The sequence below is a fragment of the Heterodontus francisci genome, chromosome 16, assembly GCF_036365525.1.
Source record: "Heterodontus francisci isolate sHetFra1 chromosome 16, sHetFra1.hap1, whole genome shotgun sequence".
In the NCBI taxonomy this organism is placed as follows: domain Eukaryota; kingdom Metazoa; phylum Chordata; class Chondrichthyes; order Heterodontiformes; family Heterodontidae; genus Heterodontus; species Heterodontus francisci.
Window position 1 is genome coordinate 30,824,036 of NC_090386.1, and position 19,047 is coordinate 30,843,082.

Here is a 19,047-nt window from a genome sequence, read left to right on the forward strand (position 1 = left end):
CAGGGTAGCGATAGGGGTAATTAGGTGACAGGAAGGGATAGAAACATGAGTGCGCAAGCAAATAGGGTCAGACTAGAGAAAAATGGTAAAAAGACAGAATTAAAGTCTCTATATCCGAATGCATGAAGCACTCGTAACAAGATAGAAAAATTGATAGCACAAGTAGAAATAAATGGGAATATGATGGCCATTAGAGAGAGTTGGTTGCAAGGTGACCAAGGCTGGGAACTGAATATTCAGGGGTATTTGACATTTTGAAAGGATAAGAAGAAAAGAAAAGGAGGTGGGGTAGCTCTGCTAATAAAGGATGAGATCAGTACAGTGGTGAGAAATTATATTGCTGCGGAAGATCAAGATGTAGAATCAGTTTGGGTGGAGATGAGAAAAAGCAACGGATAAAAAGTCACTGGTCGGAGTAGTTTTAACAGTACCTACACTGTAGGACAGTATGAATCCAGTAATTAGGGGCAGCTTGTAAGAAATGTACTGCAATAATAGTGGGCACTTGTAACCTTCATATCGATTGGACAAATTAAATTGACAAAGGTAGCCTTGGGAAATGAGTTCATAGAATATATTCGGGACAGTTTCTTAGAACAATACGGTATGGAATGCTGTCCTTTATTGGCTGAAGTATAGAATACAAAAGCAGGGATATAATGCTGGAACTGTATAAAACACTGGTTAGGCCACAGCTGGAGTATTGCATACAGTTCTGGTCACCACATTACAGGAAGGACATAATTGCTCTGGAGAGAGTACAGAGGAGATTTACAAGAATAATGCCAGGGCTTGAAAATTGCAGCTATGAGGAAAGATTGGATATTCTAGGGTTGTTTTCCTTAGGACAGAGGAGGCTGAGGCGTGACTTAATTGAGATGTACAAAATTATGAGGGACCTAGATAGAGTAAACAGGAAGGACCTGTTTCCCCTAGCGGAGAGGTTAATTACCATGGAACACAGATTTAAGGTGATTGATGGAAGGATCAGAAGGGACATGAGGAAAAACTTTTTCACCAAAGGTGGTGGGTGTCTGGAATTTGCTGCCCGGCTTGGTGGTGGAGGCAGAAACCCTTAACTCATTTAAAAGGAACCTGGACCTGCACCTGAAGAGCTGTGACCTGCAAGGCTACAGACCAGGTGCTGGAAGGTGGAATTAGATTGGGCAGCTCGTTTTTTCAGCCGGTGCAGACACGATGGGTTGAATGGCCTCTTTCTATTCTGTAACTTTTCTATGGTTCTATGGAAACAACCAGGGAACTGGCTGGTAGTGTGTAATGAGACCGAATTAGTTAATGATTTAATAGTAAAGGATCCTCTAGGCAAGAGTAATCATAACATGATGGAATTTCACATTCAGTTTGAGGGTGAGAACCCCAAGTCTGAAACTAGTGTCCTAAACTTAAACAGCAATTACAAAGGTATGAAGACAGTTGGCTACAGTGGACTGGGGAAATAGGTTAAAAGGTAAGACAGTAGAGAAACAGTGGCAGATATTTAAGGAGATATTTCATAACTCTCAAAAAAGATATATACCATTGACAAAGAAAGACTCTAAGAAGGATCCACCATCCCATGGCTAACTAAGTAAGTTAAGGATGGTATTAAATTGAAAGAAAAGGTGTACAATGCTGTGCAGATTATTGGTAGGCCAGAAGAGTGGGAAAATTTTAGAACCAGCAGAGGATGACTTTTTTTTTTAAAAAGGGAGAAATTAGAATGAAAGTAAACTATCGAGAAATAGAAAAACTGACAGTAAGGGCTTCTACTAGTATATAAAAAGGAAGAGAGTAGCCAAAGTAAGTATTGGTCCCTTAGAGGATGAGACTGGGGGATTCATTATAGGAAACAAGGAAATGGCAGAGACTTTGAACAACTATTTTGTATCTATCTTCATGGAAGAAGACAGAAAAAAAATCCCAAGAAGAATAGGAAATCAAAGGACAAAAGGGAGGGAGAGACTTTAAACAATCGCTATCACTAGAGAAAAAGTACTAGGCAAACCAACAGGACTAAAGGCTGACAAGTCCCCTGGACCTGATGGCCTGCATCCTAGGGTCTTAAAAGAAGTGACTGCAGCGATAGTGGATGCATTGGTTGTAATCTTCCAGAATTCTCTGGATTCTAGAAAGGTCCCAGCAGATTCAAGAAAGGAAGGAGACAGAAACCAGGAAACTATAGACCACTTAGTCTAACACCTGTGATTGGGAAAATGCTGGAATCCATCATCAAGGAGTAGTAGCAGGACATTTAGAAAATCATAATACAATCAAGCAGAGCCAAAATGGTTTTGTTAAAGGAAAATTGTGTTTAACAAATTTATTAGAGTTCTTTGAGGATGTAATAAGCAGAGTGGGTAAAGGGAAACCAGTAGATGTAGTGTATTTGGCATTTGATAAGGTGTCACATAAAAGGTTACTACACAAGATAAGAGCTCATGGTGTTGGGGGTAATATATTAGCATGGACAGAGGACTGGCTAACTAACAGGAAACAAAGCAAGGATACATGGGTCATTTTCAGGTTGGCAAACTGTAACTAGTGCTGTGCCACAAGGATCAGTGCTGAGGCCTCAACTATTTACAATCTAGATTAATGACTTGGATGAAAGGACCAAGTGTATTGTTGCCAAATTTGCTGCTGATACAAAGATATGAAGGCAAGTTGAGAAGGAGACAAAGTGTCTGCAAAGTGATATAGATAGGTTATGTGAGTGGGCAAAAATTTGGCAGATGGATTATAATGTGGGAAAATGTGAAGTTGTCCACTTTGTTGGGAATAATAAAAAAGAATATTATCTAAATCGAGAGAGACTGCAGAATGCTGTGGTGCAGAGGGAGCTGGGTGTTCTCATACTTGAATCAAAAGGTTAGCATGCAGGTACAGCCAGTAATTAGGAAGGCAAATGGAATGTTGTCTTTTATTGCAAGGGGGATGGAGTATAAAAATGGGAAAGTCTTACTACAGCTGTATAGGACATTGGTGAGAGAAGTTTTGATCTCCTTATTTAAGGAGGGATATACTTGCATTGGAGGCTGTTGAGAGAAGGTTCACTCGGTTGATTCCTGGGATGAAGGGGTTGTCTTTTGAAGAAAGGTTGAGCAGGTTGGGCCTATACTCAGTGAAGTTTTGAAGAATGAGAGGTGATCTTATTGAAACATATAAGATCCTGAGGGGGCTTGACAAGGTAGATGCTGTGAAGATATTTCCCCTCGGGCTGGGGTGGTGGAGGGAAATGTAGAACTTGGGGACACAGTTTCAAAATCAAGGGCCTCCCATTTAAGATGGAGATGGAGGAATTTCTTCTGAGGGTCATCAATCTTTGGAATTCTCTGCCCCAGAGAGCAGTGGGGGCTAGGTCATTGAATATACTCAAGGCTGAGCTGGACAGATATTTGATCTACAGGGGTGTAAAGGGTTATGGGGAACAGGCATGGAAATGGAGTTAAGGCCATAATCAAATCAGCCACGATCTTCTTGAATGGCAGAGCAGGCTCGATGGGCCGAATGGCCTACTTCTGCTCCTATTTCTCATATTCTTGTGTTCTTATGTAGCTTTACACGACCCAGTATGTCAAGGTCTGGATGAATGGATCTGTTTGAGTTTTGTTCTTGTTCTTCGGATGTGGGCAGTAATATCAAGGCTGCATTTATTGCCCCTCGCTAATTTCCCTGAGAAGATACTGACAGGCCACTTTCAAGGAACTGGTTGTAGAGCTGAATTGCTTTACTGGGGACTTCAGATGGCATTTAAGATTCATCCGCATAATGTGGATAGAGGTCACGTGTGGCCAAGTCTGAGAGCAGGTTCCCTTCCCTTCCTGGTTGAGTTTTTAGGACAATTCAGCAGCTTTCATGGTCACTGTTGTGGTGCCAGCCAACCAATTACCAGATTTATTTAATTCCATTTTAGAATATAACCATGGAATTTTATTTGCTAATCCAGTGTCGTAACTACTGTGCCTGTGGTGTGCACTGAGGTCCCCCAGTTGTTCAGTAATTATACTAGTTGTTACAAAGTCATAACATCTTGGGTTTGATTACCGGCCTGTTGATCTCCTGGGTGGCTATAAAGGGCTACAGTTGTCCCCTATAGTGAAATAGCCACCCAACACTCTTTGTCTAGGCTCATACCACTTGAGTAATGTAAAGAAACATCGCAACACGTGTAGGCCATTTAACCCCTCGAGTCTGTTCCATCATTCAATGAGATCATGGCTGATCTGCAACCTAACTCCATATCCCTGCCTTTGCCCCATATCCCTTAATACCCTTGGATAACAAAAATCTATCAATCTCAGGTTTAATTAACAATTGATCTTGTACAATTGCCATTTTCAGACACTTTCAGACGCATACCATCCTTTTCTCACTCCTGAAAGGTCTGGCTCAAATTTTTTGACTATGCCTCATAGTCCCAGACTCCCCCACCAGCAGGAATAGTTTCTTTCTATCTCGCCTATCCATTCCCCTTAATATTTTGAAAACTTCAATCAAATCACCCCTTAACCTTCTAAATTCTAGGGCATACAACCCTAGTTTGTTTAATCTCTCCTCGTAGCTTAACTCTTGGAGACCAAGTATCATTCTAGTAAATCTACACTGCACTCTGTCCAAGACCACTATATCCTTCCTAAGGTGTGGTGTCCAGGGCTGCTCACAGTACTCCAGGTGTGATCCACCCAGGGCTTTCTATAGTTGTAGCTACTACCCAGTTATACTCTTATCGTCTTGATATATCAAGGCCAGCATTCCATGACAGCTGTGGAATCACACCACGGAATCAGTCAAGAGAGGGAACCGAAATTTGGGGCAAGTGAGTGGAAGTATAAAGAAAAATTGCCCTGGGAGATTTATTGCCCTACCTGTCCCCAATAAAGATTCATTAAAATGCCCCTGTAAGTGATGTTGGTCCGTTCATTTATTTCGGAAATTAGTTTATTCACACACACTCTTGGATTATGTAACTTGTGAAAGCTCCATGTGCTGCAGTCTTCAAAGAGCTGACACGTCACAGAACCTTGTACTGAAGATCGCTGAGCAGTAGATTTGGTGCAGGAAGTGTTAATGAGATGATGGGGGCAGAGATGGAGTGAGATTTCACAGCTCATTGAGCTCTTTGCCACACCCCACTGTCGGAGTATATCATTCCTGTTCTGCTTGAGTTCAACAACAGTGTTTGAGTGGCTGATTGTTCACTCCTCAGACAGCTCTCTGCTTACAGAGATGGACACCAGACCTACTGGGTGAGTATTTTGACTTTCCTGTGGTGTTTTAGGGCTTGGATTTCTTTGCTCTTTGAGGTGGTCTTCATTTTTCTATTCTTTTAAACCACATTCATTCTCTCATGTTCTTTGGCTTTCACTCTCTCGCTTCAATTTCCCACTATTGACATTTTTTTCTTTTTCTGTACCCCTCCCTCTTTTTTATGAAAAGCAACTTACTATATTGGCTCGTAAGGGAATAGATTAAGTAAGTAATCGAGTCTGTCTGTATAATTAGCTATTTAAATATGCATTTTGAGGACTATTCTTTTCCTCTCTAGTCATGCTCTTTTCCTCTGTCTCTGAGACACACACATTCTCTCTGTCTCTCTCTCTGTCTGTCCTCTCTCTGTCTCTCTCTCTGTTACTTGCAGATGTGCTGTAATATTTTCCCATGGTACATTGTGTTCATACAGTATTCCTGTAATCCTGATTAATTTTGTTAACGGTCTTGCTGGCAGGCCTTTGACATTGAGGGTTTTAGGACTAGTTACTGCTGATAAAGTGAGTCAGGGTTTGAGAACACATTTTGTTGCAATCCCTTTAATCAATGTGCTCCTGCTGCTTGGATCTCTCTGCATTGATTCCACCAGGTGCCAGCAATATTGCAGCATGGATGTTACTTGGGTGTAATTACTATCAGAAGTGTTTGCTGTAACTTGGTGCCAGGCTTGTCAGGGACCACATTCTCCCAGTCTTTGCAGTTACCATGGAAACAAAGATGCAGCTGTGTTGGTGTAAATGGGGCGATACCACTCTAATCAACCTCCCCATTGCTCCTTGCATGAATTTAAAATAGCACAGCACTCCTGATCTAAACCCTCTAACCAGGTCTGTGAGACCAGGACCCTCGCTGAATGCACTGTGCCCAGATATAGAATTGTCAGCACCGAATGCCCACTAGATTGGTGTCGGCAAAAGAATGAGTGAGGGAAATAAGAGGTGGGGTATAATTTTTACCTTTAGGACTGACCAAATGGACTGCAATCATCGTCTCAGGCCCTGCACCCAGATTTCTCATCCTAGATCTGGGTACTTGAGGCACTCATACTGTGGATTATAACAGAGGATCAGTATGTGACCAATAAATTGGATGGATTCCTCACATCAGTTTTCACAAAGGGAGACTCTATATAAAAAAGGTTCCAGTCCCAATGTGTCTGAATGCTACTTTCTGTTTATGGTATGTGTCAAAGAATGCATTATGCAAAAAATTGGAAGGATTCAGTACCCACTCCTGGGCTAGTTGGGATACATTCTGGAATCTTTCAGGAACTAAGAGGAATTAGTGATCAAAGAAGGAGTAAAGCATAAGTGGTTTGCCTAACGCCCATAAAAGGGGGCAAGTGTTTTAAAGGCCTTCGATAGGATTCTATCAATGTGCACTTAAATAGCTCGGGTATCATAGGGAGCAGTCAGCAAAGTCTTCGATGTAATGGGTCATGTCTTGCAAGCCTGCTGGAATTATTGAATTGTGCCATTCTGATTTTTTTTGTCATGTCCGGTTTTAATGCTGTATAGCAATGACTGTGCAGCACCAACCAACCACACCCCACACCCCTCCCCCACCTCCCCCACCAAATCCAACCAGCAACACTCGCACCTGAACCTGGTTTGAGTGTTTTCCGAGATTCAGCAGTGGGAACCCTGCTGTGACACAGACTGCCTCCTCTACTGATTGTGGCATGAAAACACTCTCATCAACGGAGTAAAACAGCTGAGACACACCCACATGCAGAGCAAACCCTGCCAACAGCTCTTCAAAGACTGAGTTTCCCTTAGCAGGATTCCAGACTGTCACTATGAGACCGGATCTCAGGCGCACTCTCTTTTGCTGCAGTTGCTATGTAGTTGTAACACACAGTCATACATTGAGTTCATACAGTATACATTGTATGGACACTGTGTGATAGCAAGTGAACCTGACTATGTGGCTTGTAAACAATGCTGGATACTCGTTCTGGTGAGTGCTACTAAATTGGGGAAGAGTGCTGTAATTGTCCACATGGTTAGGTTTCTAATGCTGAATATCATCTAGTAAGAGGTTGGACATTTAATGACTTCAATTTGATGCATGTTGTGGGTGTGGGGTGGGAATGAGGATAAGAGTATGTGTGCAAGAGACGATTTTTCTAGTTTTGTACCACACTGTTGCTCATTTTAACCTTGTCAATGATCAGCTTGAAGTGATGGGGATTGCTAGATTGGGCCAGAAAAGAAACAATGCAGATTGAAGGGGGGGCAGGTGGAATGTGAGAATGAGCAGACCAGGAAGGAGAGCGATTTGTGGTAGCGAATTGGTCAGTTGGGTAGACATGGCATTTGTAGGGTTAATGGGGAAGAGGAGGCACTGGTGAGTGTGAAGGGGCAGAATGCGGGTGCTGGTGAGTGTGAAGGGGCAGAATGAGGGTGCTGGTGAGTGTGAAGGGGCAGAATGAGGGTGCTGGTGAGTGTGAAGGGGCAGAATGAGGGTACTGGTGAGTGTGAAGGGGCAGAATGAGGGTACTGGTGAGTGTGAAGGGGCAGAATGAGGGTACTGGTGAGTGTGAAGGGGCAGAATGAGGGTACTGGTGAGTGTGAAGGGGCAGAATGAGGGTACTGGTGAGTGTGAAGGAGCAGAATGAGGGTACTGGTGAGTGTGATTGGGCAGAATGCGGGTGCTGGTGAGTGTGAAGGAGCAGAATGAGGGTACTGGAGTGTGAAGGAGCAGAATGAGGGTACTGGTGAGTGTGATTGGGCAGAATGCGGGTGCTGGTGAGTGTGAAGGGGCAGAATGAGGGTACTGGTGAGTGTGATTGGGCAGAATGCGGGTGCTGGTGAGTGTGAAGGGGCAGAATGAGGGTACTGGTGAGTGTGATTGGGCAGAATGAGGGTGCTGGTGAGTGTGAAGGGGCAGAATGAGGGTACTGGTGAGTGTGAAGGGGCAGAATGAGGGTGCTGGTGAGTGTGAAGGAGCAGAATGAGGGTGCTGGTGAGTGTGAAGGGGCAGAATGAGGGTACTGGTGAGTGTGAAGGGGCAGAATACTGGAAATGCAATTGAGAATGGGAATTGGGTGATTGAGAGAAATTATAATGGGACTTTATATAAGATGTTTGGTACTTGGAGAGCAGAGAGAAGTAACGTAAATTGGATGTGCACATTGAAGGGAGCCATGGGAAAATTCTGAGGGAACTTGCCTAATTTCAGTGTTTTTTTAAAAATTGGTTAAAGGTGAAGAAAATCTTAGGGTGCCCCTTCTGTACAAATTGCATGTCTATTCTCTGGGAGGAAATTGTAAATACCATCTGATCCTTTTTAACATCAAATTTCTTATATCGTTGAGACCTGCCATTTTTTTTTTTAAGTTCATTCTCTGGTTTTGGGTGTTGCTGGCAAGGTTGGCATTTATTCCCCTAGTTGCTCTTGAGAAGGTGTTGATGGGCAGCTTTCTTGAACCACTGGTGTTCATATGCCACAGTACTTTGAGGGAAGGTGTTCCAGGATCTTGACTCGGTGACAATGATCTATTTGGATGGAATGATGTGTGAATTGGAGGGTATTTGGTTCTCTGTGTCTTCAGACTATTATGTTGATGTCACTGATGGGAAGGAGCTCCATGTATCCCTGGGGAGCTACAGTTTGTAGTGGGGTGCACTTTGAACTCGTCTCCAGAGGGAAATGCTTAATCAGCACATGTACAAAGAAATTCCAAACCATGAGAGTACTGTGCAGATTCCTGGTCTCCATATTACAAATCGGATGTAAAGACTCTAAAAAGATTTGCAAGGATGATACCAGAACTGAGAAGTTATGCCTATCAGGGAAGAGTGAAGAGACTGGGCTTTTTTTCTCTAGAAAAGAGAAGTCTGAGGGGTGACCTGATAGGGGTCTTTAACTTTAGGGAAGGGGGTTTGATAGGATTGATGTAGAGAAGATTTCCGCTTGTGGGAGATCAAAACTAGGGGACATAAATAGTCACTAATAAATCCCATAGGGAATTCAGGAGAATCTTATTTACCCAGAGAGTGTTCCGAATGTAGAACTTTTTACCACATGGAGTAGTTGAGGCAAATTCCATAGATGCATTTAAGGGGAAGCTGATACACACATAAGAGGTAAAGAAAAAGAAGTATATGTTGATAGGGTTAGATTAAGTAGGCTGGGAGGAGGCCAGTGTGGAGTAATAAACATCAGCATAGACTAAAATAGAAGCAAAATACTGCAGATGCTGGAAATCTGAAATAAAAACAAGAAATGCTAGAAATACTCAGCAGGTCCAGTCCTGAAGAAGGGTCATTGACCTGAAACGTTAACACTGCTTCTCGCTCCACAGATGCTGCCAGACCTGTTGAGTATTTCCAGCATTTCTTGCTTTTATATCAGCATAGTCTAGTTGGGCCGAATGGCCTGTTTCTGTACTGTAAATTCTTTATAATTGCTGGCTGGATACAATAGCAAGTAACTGGAGAAGGATTCCCTGTTCTGCTTGCTTTTGTAGGTTTTCCAGGTAGCACATGTCACTTAGCCGTATCATGATGCTAGATATAAATGTCACCATGCTGTACGTTTTCCTTGGCTGCAGGTAACCAGATTTCATCTCTCCCTCTCGTTGCAGGTCATGCAGGTGGTGCGTGAACAAATAACAAGGTCCCTGAGCACAAAGCCAAACTCTCTGGATCAGTTCAAGAGTAAAGTCCGTTGCCTGAGTTACTCAGAGATCCTGAGGTTGCGGCAATCTGAGAGAATGAGCCAGGATGACTTCCAGTCACCGCCAATTGTGTATGTTATTCTTTTATTCTTCCCCTTCACCCACACTTGGTGCAGGTTATGTAATTGATAGTGAGGGATTGCATTTTATTCAGTGCATTCCTTGTTTCCTTCTTGGGCACTAAGCTGTTCTGATGTCAACTTGGTTCATTTGATAGTGGGCTTGCCATTTGAGTTGAAAATTCATGCATCCAAGCCCACTCTCAAACTTCACCATACAAACTAGGCTGATACTCCAGTGTCACTTTGAGGGAGTGCTGCAATACCAAAAGCTGTGGTCCTTCAGCTGAAGTGTGGAACCATCAGCCTGCATTTGTCATTCACGTAGATGTTAAGGATCCCACAGTAGTATTTGAAGAAGAATAGGGATTCCTGTAACATTCCTCCTTCACCCAGTACTACCAAAAAACAGATTAATTGGACATTCTTCTCATTGATGTTTGTGGTATACTTCTGTGTGCAAAATGGCTGCTATGTTTGCCTGCTTAACAGTCACTGCATTGTAAAGAGCTTTCAGATATTTTTGAGAAAGGTCCTGTGGAACAACATGACCCGTGTCCGACCCATTTCCTGCACTTCGGCCCTCACCCCTTCCCCTCCCTTCTAGAACCATGACGAGGTTCCCCTTGTCCTCCCTTTCCACCCCACCAACCTCCACATCCAAAGGATCATCCTCCGCCATTTCTGCCACCTCCAGCGCGGTGCCACCACAAAACATCTTCCCTTCCCATCCCCTGTCAGCATTTCAAAAGAATCGTTCTCTCCATGACACCCTTGTCCACTCCTCCATCACCCCCGACACATTCCCCACCTTCCCATGCAATCGCAGGAGGTGTAATACCTGCCCTTTTATCTCCTCTCTCCTCACCATCCAAGGCCCCAAACACTCCTTCCAGGTGAAGCAGCGATTTACTTGTACTTCTTTCAATTTAGTATACTGTATTCACCACTCACAATGCGGTCTCCTCTACATTGGGGAGATCAAACGCACATTGGGTGACCGCTTTGTGGAAAACTTCCACTCAGTCTGCAAGCGTGATCCAAGCTTCCGGTTGCTTGCCATTTTAATTCACCACCCTGCTCTCCCACGCCAACATTTCTGACCCTGGCCTGCTGCAGTGTTCCAATGAACCTCAATGCAAGCTCGAAGAACAGCACCTCATCTTCCGACTCTACAACCTCTGGACTCAACATTGAGTTCAACAATTTCAGAGCATGACTGTCTTATTTTGTTTGTTTTTTTAACGGGCCTGTCTTAAACTTGTTTTTCAGGTTTTTGTTTTTGGACAGAGCAGTTCGTTATTCTGCAATAAACACTGTCTCTGGACAAATGCTTTGTATTTAATACAACTATTAGCACTCCCTTTGCCTTTGTTCCGTAACATCTTTGTCACTTAATTTCTCCTGCCCTCCATCCTATCACACACCTTCCCTTTTGTTCTTCTTTTCACTCTCCCTTTTCACTTGCTCAATGCCTATCGCATTTCTAACCTTTGCCAGTTCTGATGAAAGGTCACAGACCTTTCAATATGATAAAATAGGATCTGACCAAAGTGGACTGGGAGCAGCTTCTTATCGGAAAGTCTACATCAGACCAGTGGGAGTCATTCAAAAAGGAAATAGTGAGGGTTCAGGTCCAGCATGTTCCTGTAAAGGTGAAGAGTAGGACCAACCAGTCAAGGGAACCCTGGATGTCGAGGGATCTAGAGGATTGGATAAGGGGGAAAAAAAGGAGGCTTATGGCAGATTCAGAGCGCTGAAACCAGCGGAGGCCCTAGAGGAATATAGAAAGTGTAGGGGAGTACTTAAAAAAAAAAAGTAATTAGGAGAGTGAAGAGGGGGCATGAAAAATCACTGGCAGACAAGATAAAGGAAAGTCCCAAGGCGTTTTACAAGTATGTTAGGGGCAAGAGGAGAACCAGGGAAAAAGTGGGGCCCATTAGGGATCAAAGAGGCAATCTGTGTGTAGAGCTGGAGGACATAGGTGAGGTTTTAAATGATTACTTTTCATCTGTGTTCACTATGGAGAGGGACGATGTAGGTGTAGTGATCAGGGAAGGGGATTGTGATATACTTGATCAAATTAGCATTGAAAAGGAGGAAGTATTAGCTGTATTAGCGGGCTTAAAGGTGGATAAATCCCCAGACCCAGATGAGATGTATCCCAGGCTGCTATGTGAGGCAAGGGAGGAGATAGCAGGGGCTCTGACACAAATTTTCAAATCCTCTCTGGCCACAGGAGAGGTACCAGAGGATTGGAGGACAGCGAATGTGGTACCATTATTCAAGAAGGGTAGCAGGGATAAACCAGGTAATTACAGGCCTGTGAGTCTAACATCAGTGGTAGGGAAATTATTGGAAAAATTCTGAGACAGGATTAATCTCCACTTGGAGAGGCAGGGATTAATCAGGGATAGTCAGCATGGCTTTGTCAGGGGGATTATGTGTCTAACAAATTTGATTGAATTTTTCGAGGAGGTGACTAGATTTGTATATGAGGGTAAGGCAGTTGATGTAGTCTACATGGACTTCAGTAAGGCTTTTGATAAGGTCCCGCATGGGAGATTGGTTAAGAAGGTAAGAGCCCATGGGATCCAGGGTAATTTGGCAAATTGCATCCAAAATTGGCTTAGTGAAAGGAGGCAGAGGGTGATGGTCAAGGGATGTTTTTGCGAATGGAGGCCTGTGACCAGTGGAGTACTGCAAGGATCGGTGCTGGGACCCTTACTGTTTGTAGTGTACATTAATGATTTAGATGTGAATATAGGAGGTATGATCAGTAAGTTCGCAGACGGCACGAAAATGGTTGGTGTTGTAAATAGTGAGGAGGAAAGCTTTAGATTACAGGACGATATAGATGGGCTGGTAAGATGGGCGGAGCAGTGCAGATGGAGTTTAATCCTGAGAAGTGTGAGGTGATGCATTTTGGGAGAACTAACAAGGTAAGGGAATATACAATGGATGGTAGGACCCTAGGGAGGTTCAGAGGGACCTTGGGGTGCTTGTCCATAGATCACTGAAGCAGCACAAGTAGATAATATGGGATACTTGCCTTTATTAGCTGAGGCATAGAATATAAGAGCAGGGAGATTATGTTACAGCTGAATAAAACGCTAGTTAGGCCACAGCTGGAGTACTGTGTACAGTTCTGGTCACCACACTATAGGAAAGATGTAATTGCACTGGAGAGGGTGCAGGGGAGATTCACCAGGATGTTGTCTGGGCTGGAGCATTTCACTTATGGAGAGAGACTAGATAGGCTGGTGGTGTTTTCCTTGGAGAAGGCTGTGGGGGCACCTGATTGAGGTATACAAAATTATGAGGGGCATTGATAGGATAGATAGGAAGGAACTTTTTCCCTTAGGGGAGGGCTCAATAACCAGGGGGCATAGATTTAATGTAAGGGGCAGGAGGTTTAGAGGGGAGTTGAGGAAACATTTTTCCACTCAGAGGATGGTTGGAATCTGGAACACAATGCCTGAAGAGGTGGTAGAGGCAGGAACCTTCACAACATTTAAGAATTATTTAGATGAACACTTGAAACTCCATAGCCTATAAGGCTACGGGCCAAGTGCTGGAAATGGGATTGGATTGGATGGGTGCTTGATGGTCGGCGCAGGCGCATTGGGCCGAAGGGCCTGTTTCTGTGCTGTAAAACTCTATGACCTGAAACGTTAACTCTTTCTCTCTCCCTAGATGCTGCCAGGCCTGCTGAGTATTTCCAGAACTTCCTGTTTTTATTTCAGATTTCCGGCATCCGTTATATTTTGCTTTTATCCTATGTAACAAGAAGTTTTTGGATATCACCTCATGAGGAGCAGTCAGCAGTGCCAACATCTAGCCAGCAATGTATTTTTCCAGGTTCACTTTCAACATTCCCTCTAAGATGCACCGCTGCACAGCAGTCCAGAACTTGCTGCACAGGGGGCAAACAGGCCCCACACAAGAAGCGGTCCCTTTAAGATGTGTTCGGCAATCTTACAGAGACCGTGCTGTGCAACAAACAGGTCGTGCACATCAAAGGGAAATTAGAGGGAACATTGGTCACTTTGCTCGGGATTTGCTCTCAGACTAATTGAGAGTCATGATCCTTTTTTTTCAATGGAATTCATGGAGGGTGCTCCTGAACATTGACGTCATTGGGTTCCTTCACTGTCAACATCCTCCAATTGGTCAGGTATCCCTCAGAAGTGATGATTTGTAAAATCCCACAGTATTTTGTTACTTGGTACATGCTTTTCTCAATATGTAATGGAGCGAGACTTTCCTTCCTCTGTGTGGTACTGACCAGGTGCTGCTGGTTGCTGCATATGTGCTGACTTGAAATTCTCTGTTCCCAGTGAGCTGCGGGAGAAGATTCAGCCTGAAGTGATGGAGCTCATCAAACAGCAGCGTCTGAACCGGCTGTGCGAGGGTACGAGCTTCCGTAAAATCAGCAACCGCAGGCGGCAAGGTACTGGTTTGTTTGTTTGCTATGGGTAGTGCACTGTGCTGTGTGGTTAAAATCTTGTGTGTGATTATTGTTTATGAACAACTAGCACCTGATTGACTGTGCAGGGTAGTACTCTGATCCGTGCATTTCTCCGTCCCCACCTTCAATGACAGAACATTCAGTTCGCCTAGCCTTGCACTCTGAGGAACATTCTATCACTCTGTATCTGCCTCCTCCTGACTGTCTCAGCCTCCTCTCTGTCTGACCCCTCTCTGTCATTTTCTCCCTCTGTCTCTTCCTCTTTCTCTCTAAACTCCTTCATTTACTGTCCAGTCTGTCTCCTTCAAAATTCTCCTCCTCAAAATCTGCCTCTTCCAGTGTGTCTTCAATCACCTACCTTGATTCTACTACTTATTGGTGTCTGTTTTCATTGCCTTTGTTTAGCAGGTCACAACTGCCCTTTGGTACTTTAAGCACTCGACGGTTCTCCACATGTGAGCTGAGGTGATGAGTAGCAGTGGCCCTATTTGACCAAGGGATGCATCATAGCTGAGCTCAATTCTGTCCTCATGCAACCTTCGCATGCATACACTGTCCAACAGGGATCACTGGATAGTGATTAGGAGTGCGAACTTTGGCTGGTTCCTGTCACACTACCCCCTACCCATTTGTAGTCCAGGGGCTCTGAGATCAACTGCAAAACCTCTTAACAGACCAAGATGAGATCAGAAAACTCAGCACAGACCAGTAATCAAATTACTGGGCAGTGAATTTATCAGTTGAGCCATCAGAGTTTTAGTTTTCGGATAATGCTCAGTTCTCAGCTGTTGGTCATCATAGTATTGACCATACAAATAGTGGTTCATTCTGTGTGGTGTAGTTAGTAACTGCGTTATGTATATGGTTACTAACTGGTAGTATTCAGTATGTGGTTATGAATTTATCAGGTACAGTATTCAGTGTGTGATATTGGTTAATTCTGTGTGGCATAGCTACTGTGCAGAGTAGCATTTGGCTACTGGTTAATATTTGATTTATGTGTATGATAACTAATTAGAGATGGTTGTGTGTAGTTATTGGTTAGTGCAGTATTGTGCTGTCACCTATTTTTTTTTTTATGTTCTTTCCACAGATAAGTTCTGGTACTGCCGACTGTCTCTCAATCACAAGGTGTTGCACTATGGAGATCTGGATGAGAACCCACAGGGTGAAGTGGCTTTTGAGTCACTGCAGGAAAAAAGTAAGCTGACATATGCAGGGTGGAAAACTCTGTAATCTGAAAAGGAAGAATGTACAGGGCTACGGGGAGTGGCTCTAAGTAAATTGCTCTTTCGGAGAGCTGGCACAGACACGATGAGCCGAAAGGCCTTCTCCTGTACTGTAACGATTCTGTGACTGTACCTCAGTTCTCCAATATCTGTGCTCACTATCTCTGCACACTGACCTGAATACCATCTGTTGATCTCGGTCTTGAAAATTTCAATTCACTCAACAACCACACTCTTTCAGGGAAAGTGTGTTCCAGATTTCCACTACCCTTTCTGTGAAATGCTTCCTGATTTCACTCCAAAATGGTCTAAATCATTTTAAGCTTATGCCCCCTTGTTCTGGATTCCTCTACCAGAGGAAATAGTTTTCTCTACCCACCCTATTGAATCCTTTTATCATTTTAAAGACCTCAATTAAGCCTCTTCAAACTTTTAAACTCAAGGGGATACAAGCCAGGTTTTATGCAACCTATCCTCATAATTTAACCCCTGTGAATCATTCTGATGAATCTGTGCTGCACTCCCTACAAGATCAATTTATTCTTCGGGATAGTTCAAAAACAAAACCAACTTCTGACCATAAACCTAGACATGTGACCTTTCTGTAAACAACTCCAATAACTAGCAAGGCTCCTGCTGCTCACTTAGCTTAAGACATGTGACTTCCAGTAAGTGTTTTTAAACCAAGTCCCCAGTGTCCTTCCAGTGACCCTTTTAAAAAAAAAAAAGTCCAGCATTTCCTCAAGTATTTCCACAGTCTTTTGAACATAAGTCCTCAAAAATGTTAACAATGGAAGCATGTTCATGACACAGTCATTGTATTGGAATGTCCTGTTCATTGAAGAAACAGCAAGAGATTATTTCTGGACGTGGAGGCACTGTTACTTGAATTGCCAGCCTTAACTGGCTTAGCCCTGGACAGGAGAGGGTCAGAAGTCAAGTAGCTGACTTGCTGTCCAACTGGGGAACAAAAGGATATGTTCAAGAGTCAATTCTTGAAGGTCTGCTGAGAGATCTAGACAGGAGACAACTCCTTCCTTAATAATACTGACATGCAGGTCCAGATCAAGCCTTTGTCAGAAATGTGAACTTAGCCTATTAACAGGGACTGTGCTGTTGTTTTGTTTGTGAAAAGGGGTGATACAGAATAAGGTTGAAATGTGGTAAGATTTACTACAGATGTTTCTCAAGCCACTTACTTAACCATAGTAAAATAAAGTTGATTTTTATTCAACTTTGTCATTTATTCAACTTTGTCATTTAAAATGTGAATCACTCCACCTTTCAGAAGGTCGGAGTAGTGCAAGGTCATAGTATCCAGTTCCTCTCAGCAAGGGAGTTTCATTGTTAAGATCCCAGATCATGCGATCATATGACTATGGTCAGTAAATGTAAACTCCTGATGAGGTATATGGGATCTGACTACAAGAGGGGCGGCACAGTGGCGCAGTGGTTAGCACTGCAGCCTCACAGCTCCAGCGACCCGGGTTCAATTCTGGGTCCTGCCTGTGTGGAGTTTGCAAGTTCTCCCTGTGTCTGCGTGGGTTTCCTCCGGGTGCTCCGGTTTCCTCCCACATGCCAAAGACTTGCAGGTTGATAGGTAAATTGGCCATTAGCAATTGCCCCTAGTATAGGTAGGTGGTAGGGAAATATAGGAACAGGTGGGGATGTGGTAGGAATATGGAATTAGTGTAGGATTAGTATAAATGGGTGGTTGATGGTCGGCACAGACTCGGTGGGCTGAAGGGCCTGTTTCAGTGCTGTATCTCTAAACTAAACTAAAGACCAGTGATTTTGAACTCAAATATTTTGCGCAAACCTGAAATTCGTGACAATTACATTAAATTCTGCTGTTGTACATTCTGATCCCTAATTCACTACCAAACAGATTGGTTACTAATACACCACAATACATTTTAGTCTACAGACTTTGTTGCAGTCATATTCATTAGTGTGCTTCTCTTTCAATAGTTCCTGTTGCAGATATCAAAGCTGTGGTAACTGGGAAAGACTGCCCTCACATGAGAGAAAAGAGCGCTCTAAAACAAAACAAGGTACAGTTTAACTCTTTGTACATGTGTGCCTATCTGTGTATTATATATAGAGGGCCTAGCAATTATTAGATGAAAAAAGACCAAGGTTCATTTACCAACCCAGTTATGACCAAGGCAGGAGGAGTGCGCTGTTTGTTCTAGTTCCACTTCTCCACAGGTCACAACATATATTTAAATTTTCCTATTTACCGTAACGGTCAATCATATATTCTATTTTTCCAAGAATAAAACACACTAACCAGGTTTCTTTAATGAATAACAAAATGATCTGTTTATTATAAAACAAGTCTTAACCAGTAATGAAGCAAAGCATGAACACAGATTTAAATTTTAAAGTTCCCTTTTCACCTTAGCCCCTCACACGCTCTCACACACAGATACACCGGTTAACCAGAAAAATAAAAGGGATTTTTGTTCAGAGCTCTGTTACAGACAAAAAAAAACACTTGGGCTGAATACTTGCTCATTCTTGAAGAAAACAGCTGATGAGATATGTTGTGTTCCAAAACTGGCATACAGTCTAGCCTCCAAGTACACATGGACAGGTTACTGGGATCTTTTAGAACCGTTCTTTTCTGGCGGCATTGAAAATTAATTTAGCAGGCTTTTCTTCAAAGACAGGAGACGAGATGAGTTGGCACAGTGGACTTCTCAGGGTCTTTTAGAGAAGTGCTGGAAAATTGAGCTGGAATGTGCTCTTCCTTTCTTCTGCAGGCTTGACTCTTTAAACATTCAGCAAGAATCTGGTCTCTTCCTCCATGACATTTCTTCAGCAGCAGGCACTAACTTTATCTCATTCCAGCATAGTAGGAGGTTCAATTTGAGAATTGTCTAGGCCTCCTTCTGCCTCATCCTCACTATCCCTTTCATCCTTCATTGTCCCTACTACCTGACATACCTGTGCTTGCTTATCCTCCTCCCTGCAATAATATTGTTTTACATCTTGATATGGCACTGCTGATTCTTTTTTGGTGATCTGGGGTGTCAATCAAATAATTTACTTCACCAATTCTCTTGACCACTTTACCGTGCTTTCAAAGGTTCCCCCTGTAAAGACAGTAATACTAACATTTCATCCCCTGGCTGAAATGTTTGGGTCTTAGCATGCTAAACTGCTCATTTCTTCATAGTTGTTTGGGAAGCTTTAAGGTATTCCTGAACCATGTTGCAGGCCCTTGTGAGCCATTCCTGAAACACAGATACATATTCTAGCACAGAAAATTCATCCCTCTGTTCTAAAAACCTTTCTTTAATTAGTTTTAGAGGACCTCTGATCTCATGT

At 43.2% G+C, this 19,047-nt stretch overlaps 1 protein-coding gene across 8 annotated transcripts in view; it reads left to right on the plus strand.

The window, feature by feature from the left end:
* The window catches only part of LOC137378036 (engulfment and cell motility protein 2), a 168,772-nt gene that overhangs the window by 121,959 nt on the left and 27,766 nt on the right, over nucleotides 1-19,047 (plus strand). For all 8 annotated transcript variants that reach the window (XR_010976543.1, XM_068048077.1, XM_068048083.1 and 5 more), the window contains 4 exons: nucleotides 9,860-10,023; nucleotides 14,352-14,464; nucleotides 15,576-15,683; nucleotides 17,683-17,765. Coding sequence is in view for 7 of the 8 variants with exons in the window: in XM_068048077.1 (XP_067904178.1) it covers nucleotides 9,860-10,023; nucleotides 14,352-14,464; nucleotides 15,576-15,683; nucleotides 17,683-17,765 (468 nt within the window). In the remaining variant the exon portion in view is untranslated. The remainder of the gene's footprint in view (nucleotides 1-9,859; nucleotides 10,024-14,351; nucleotides 14,465-15,575; nucleotides 15,684-17,682; nucleotides 17,766-19,047) is intronic.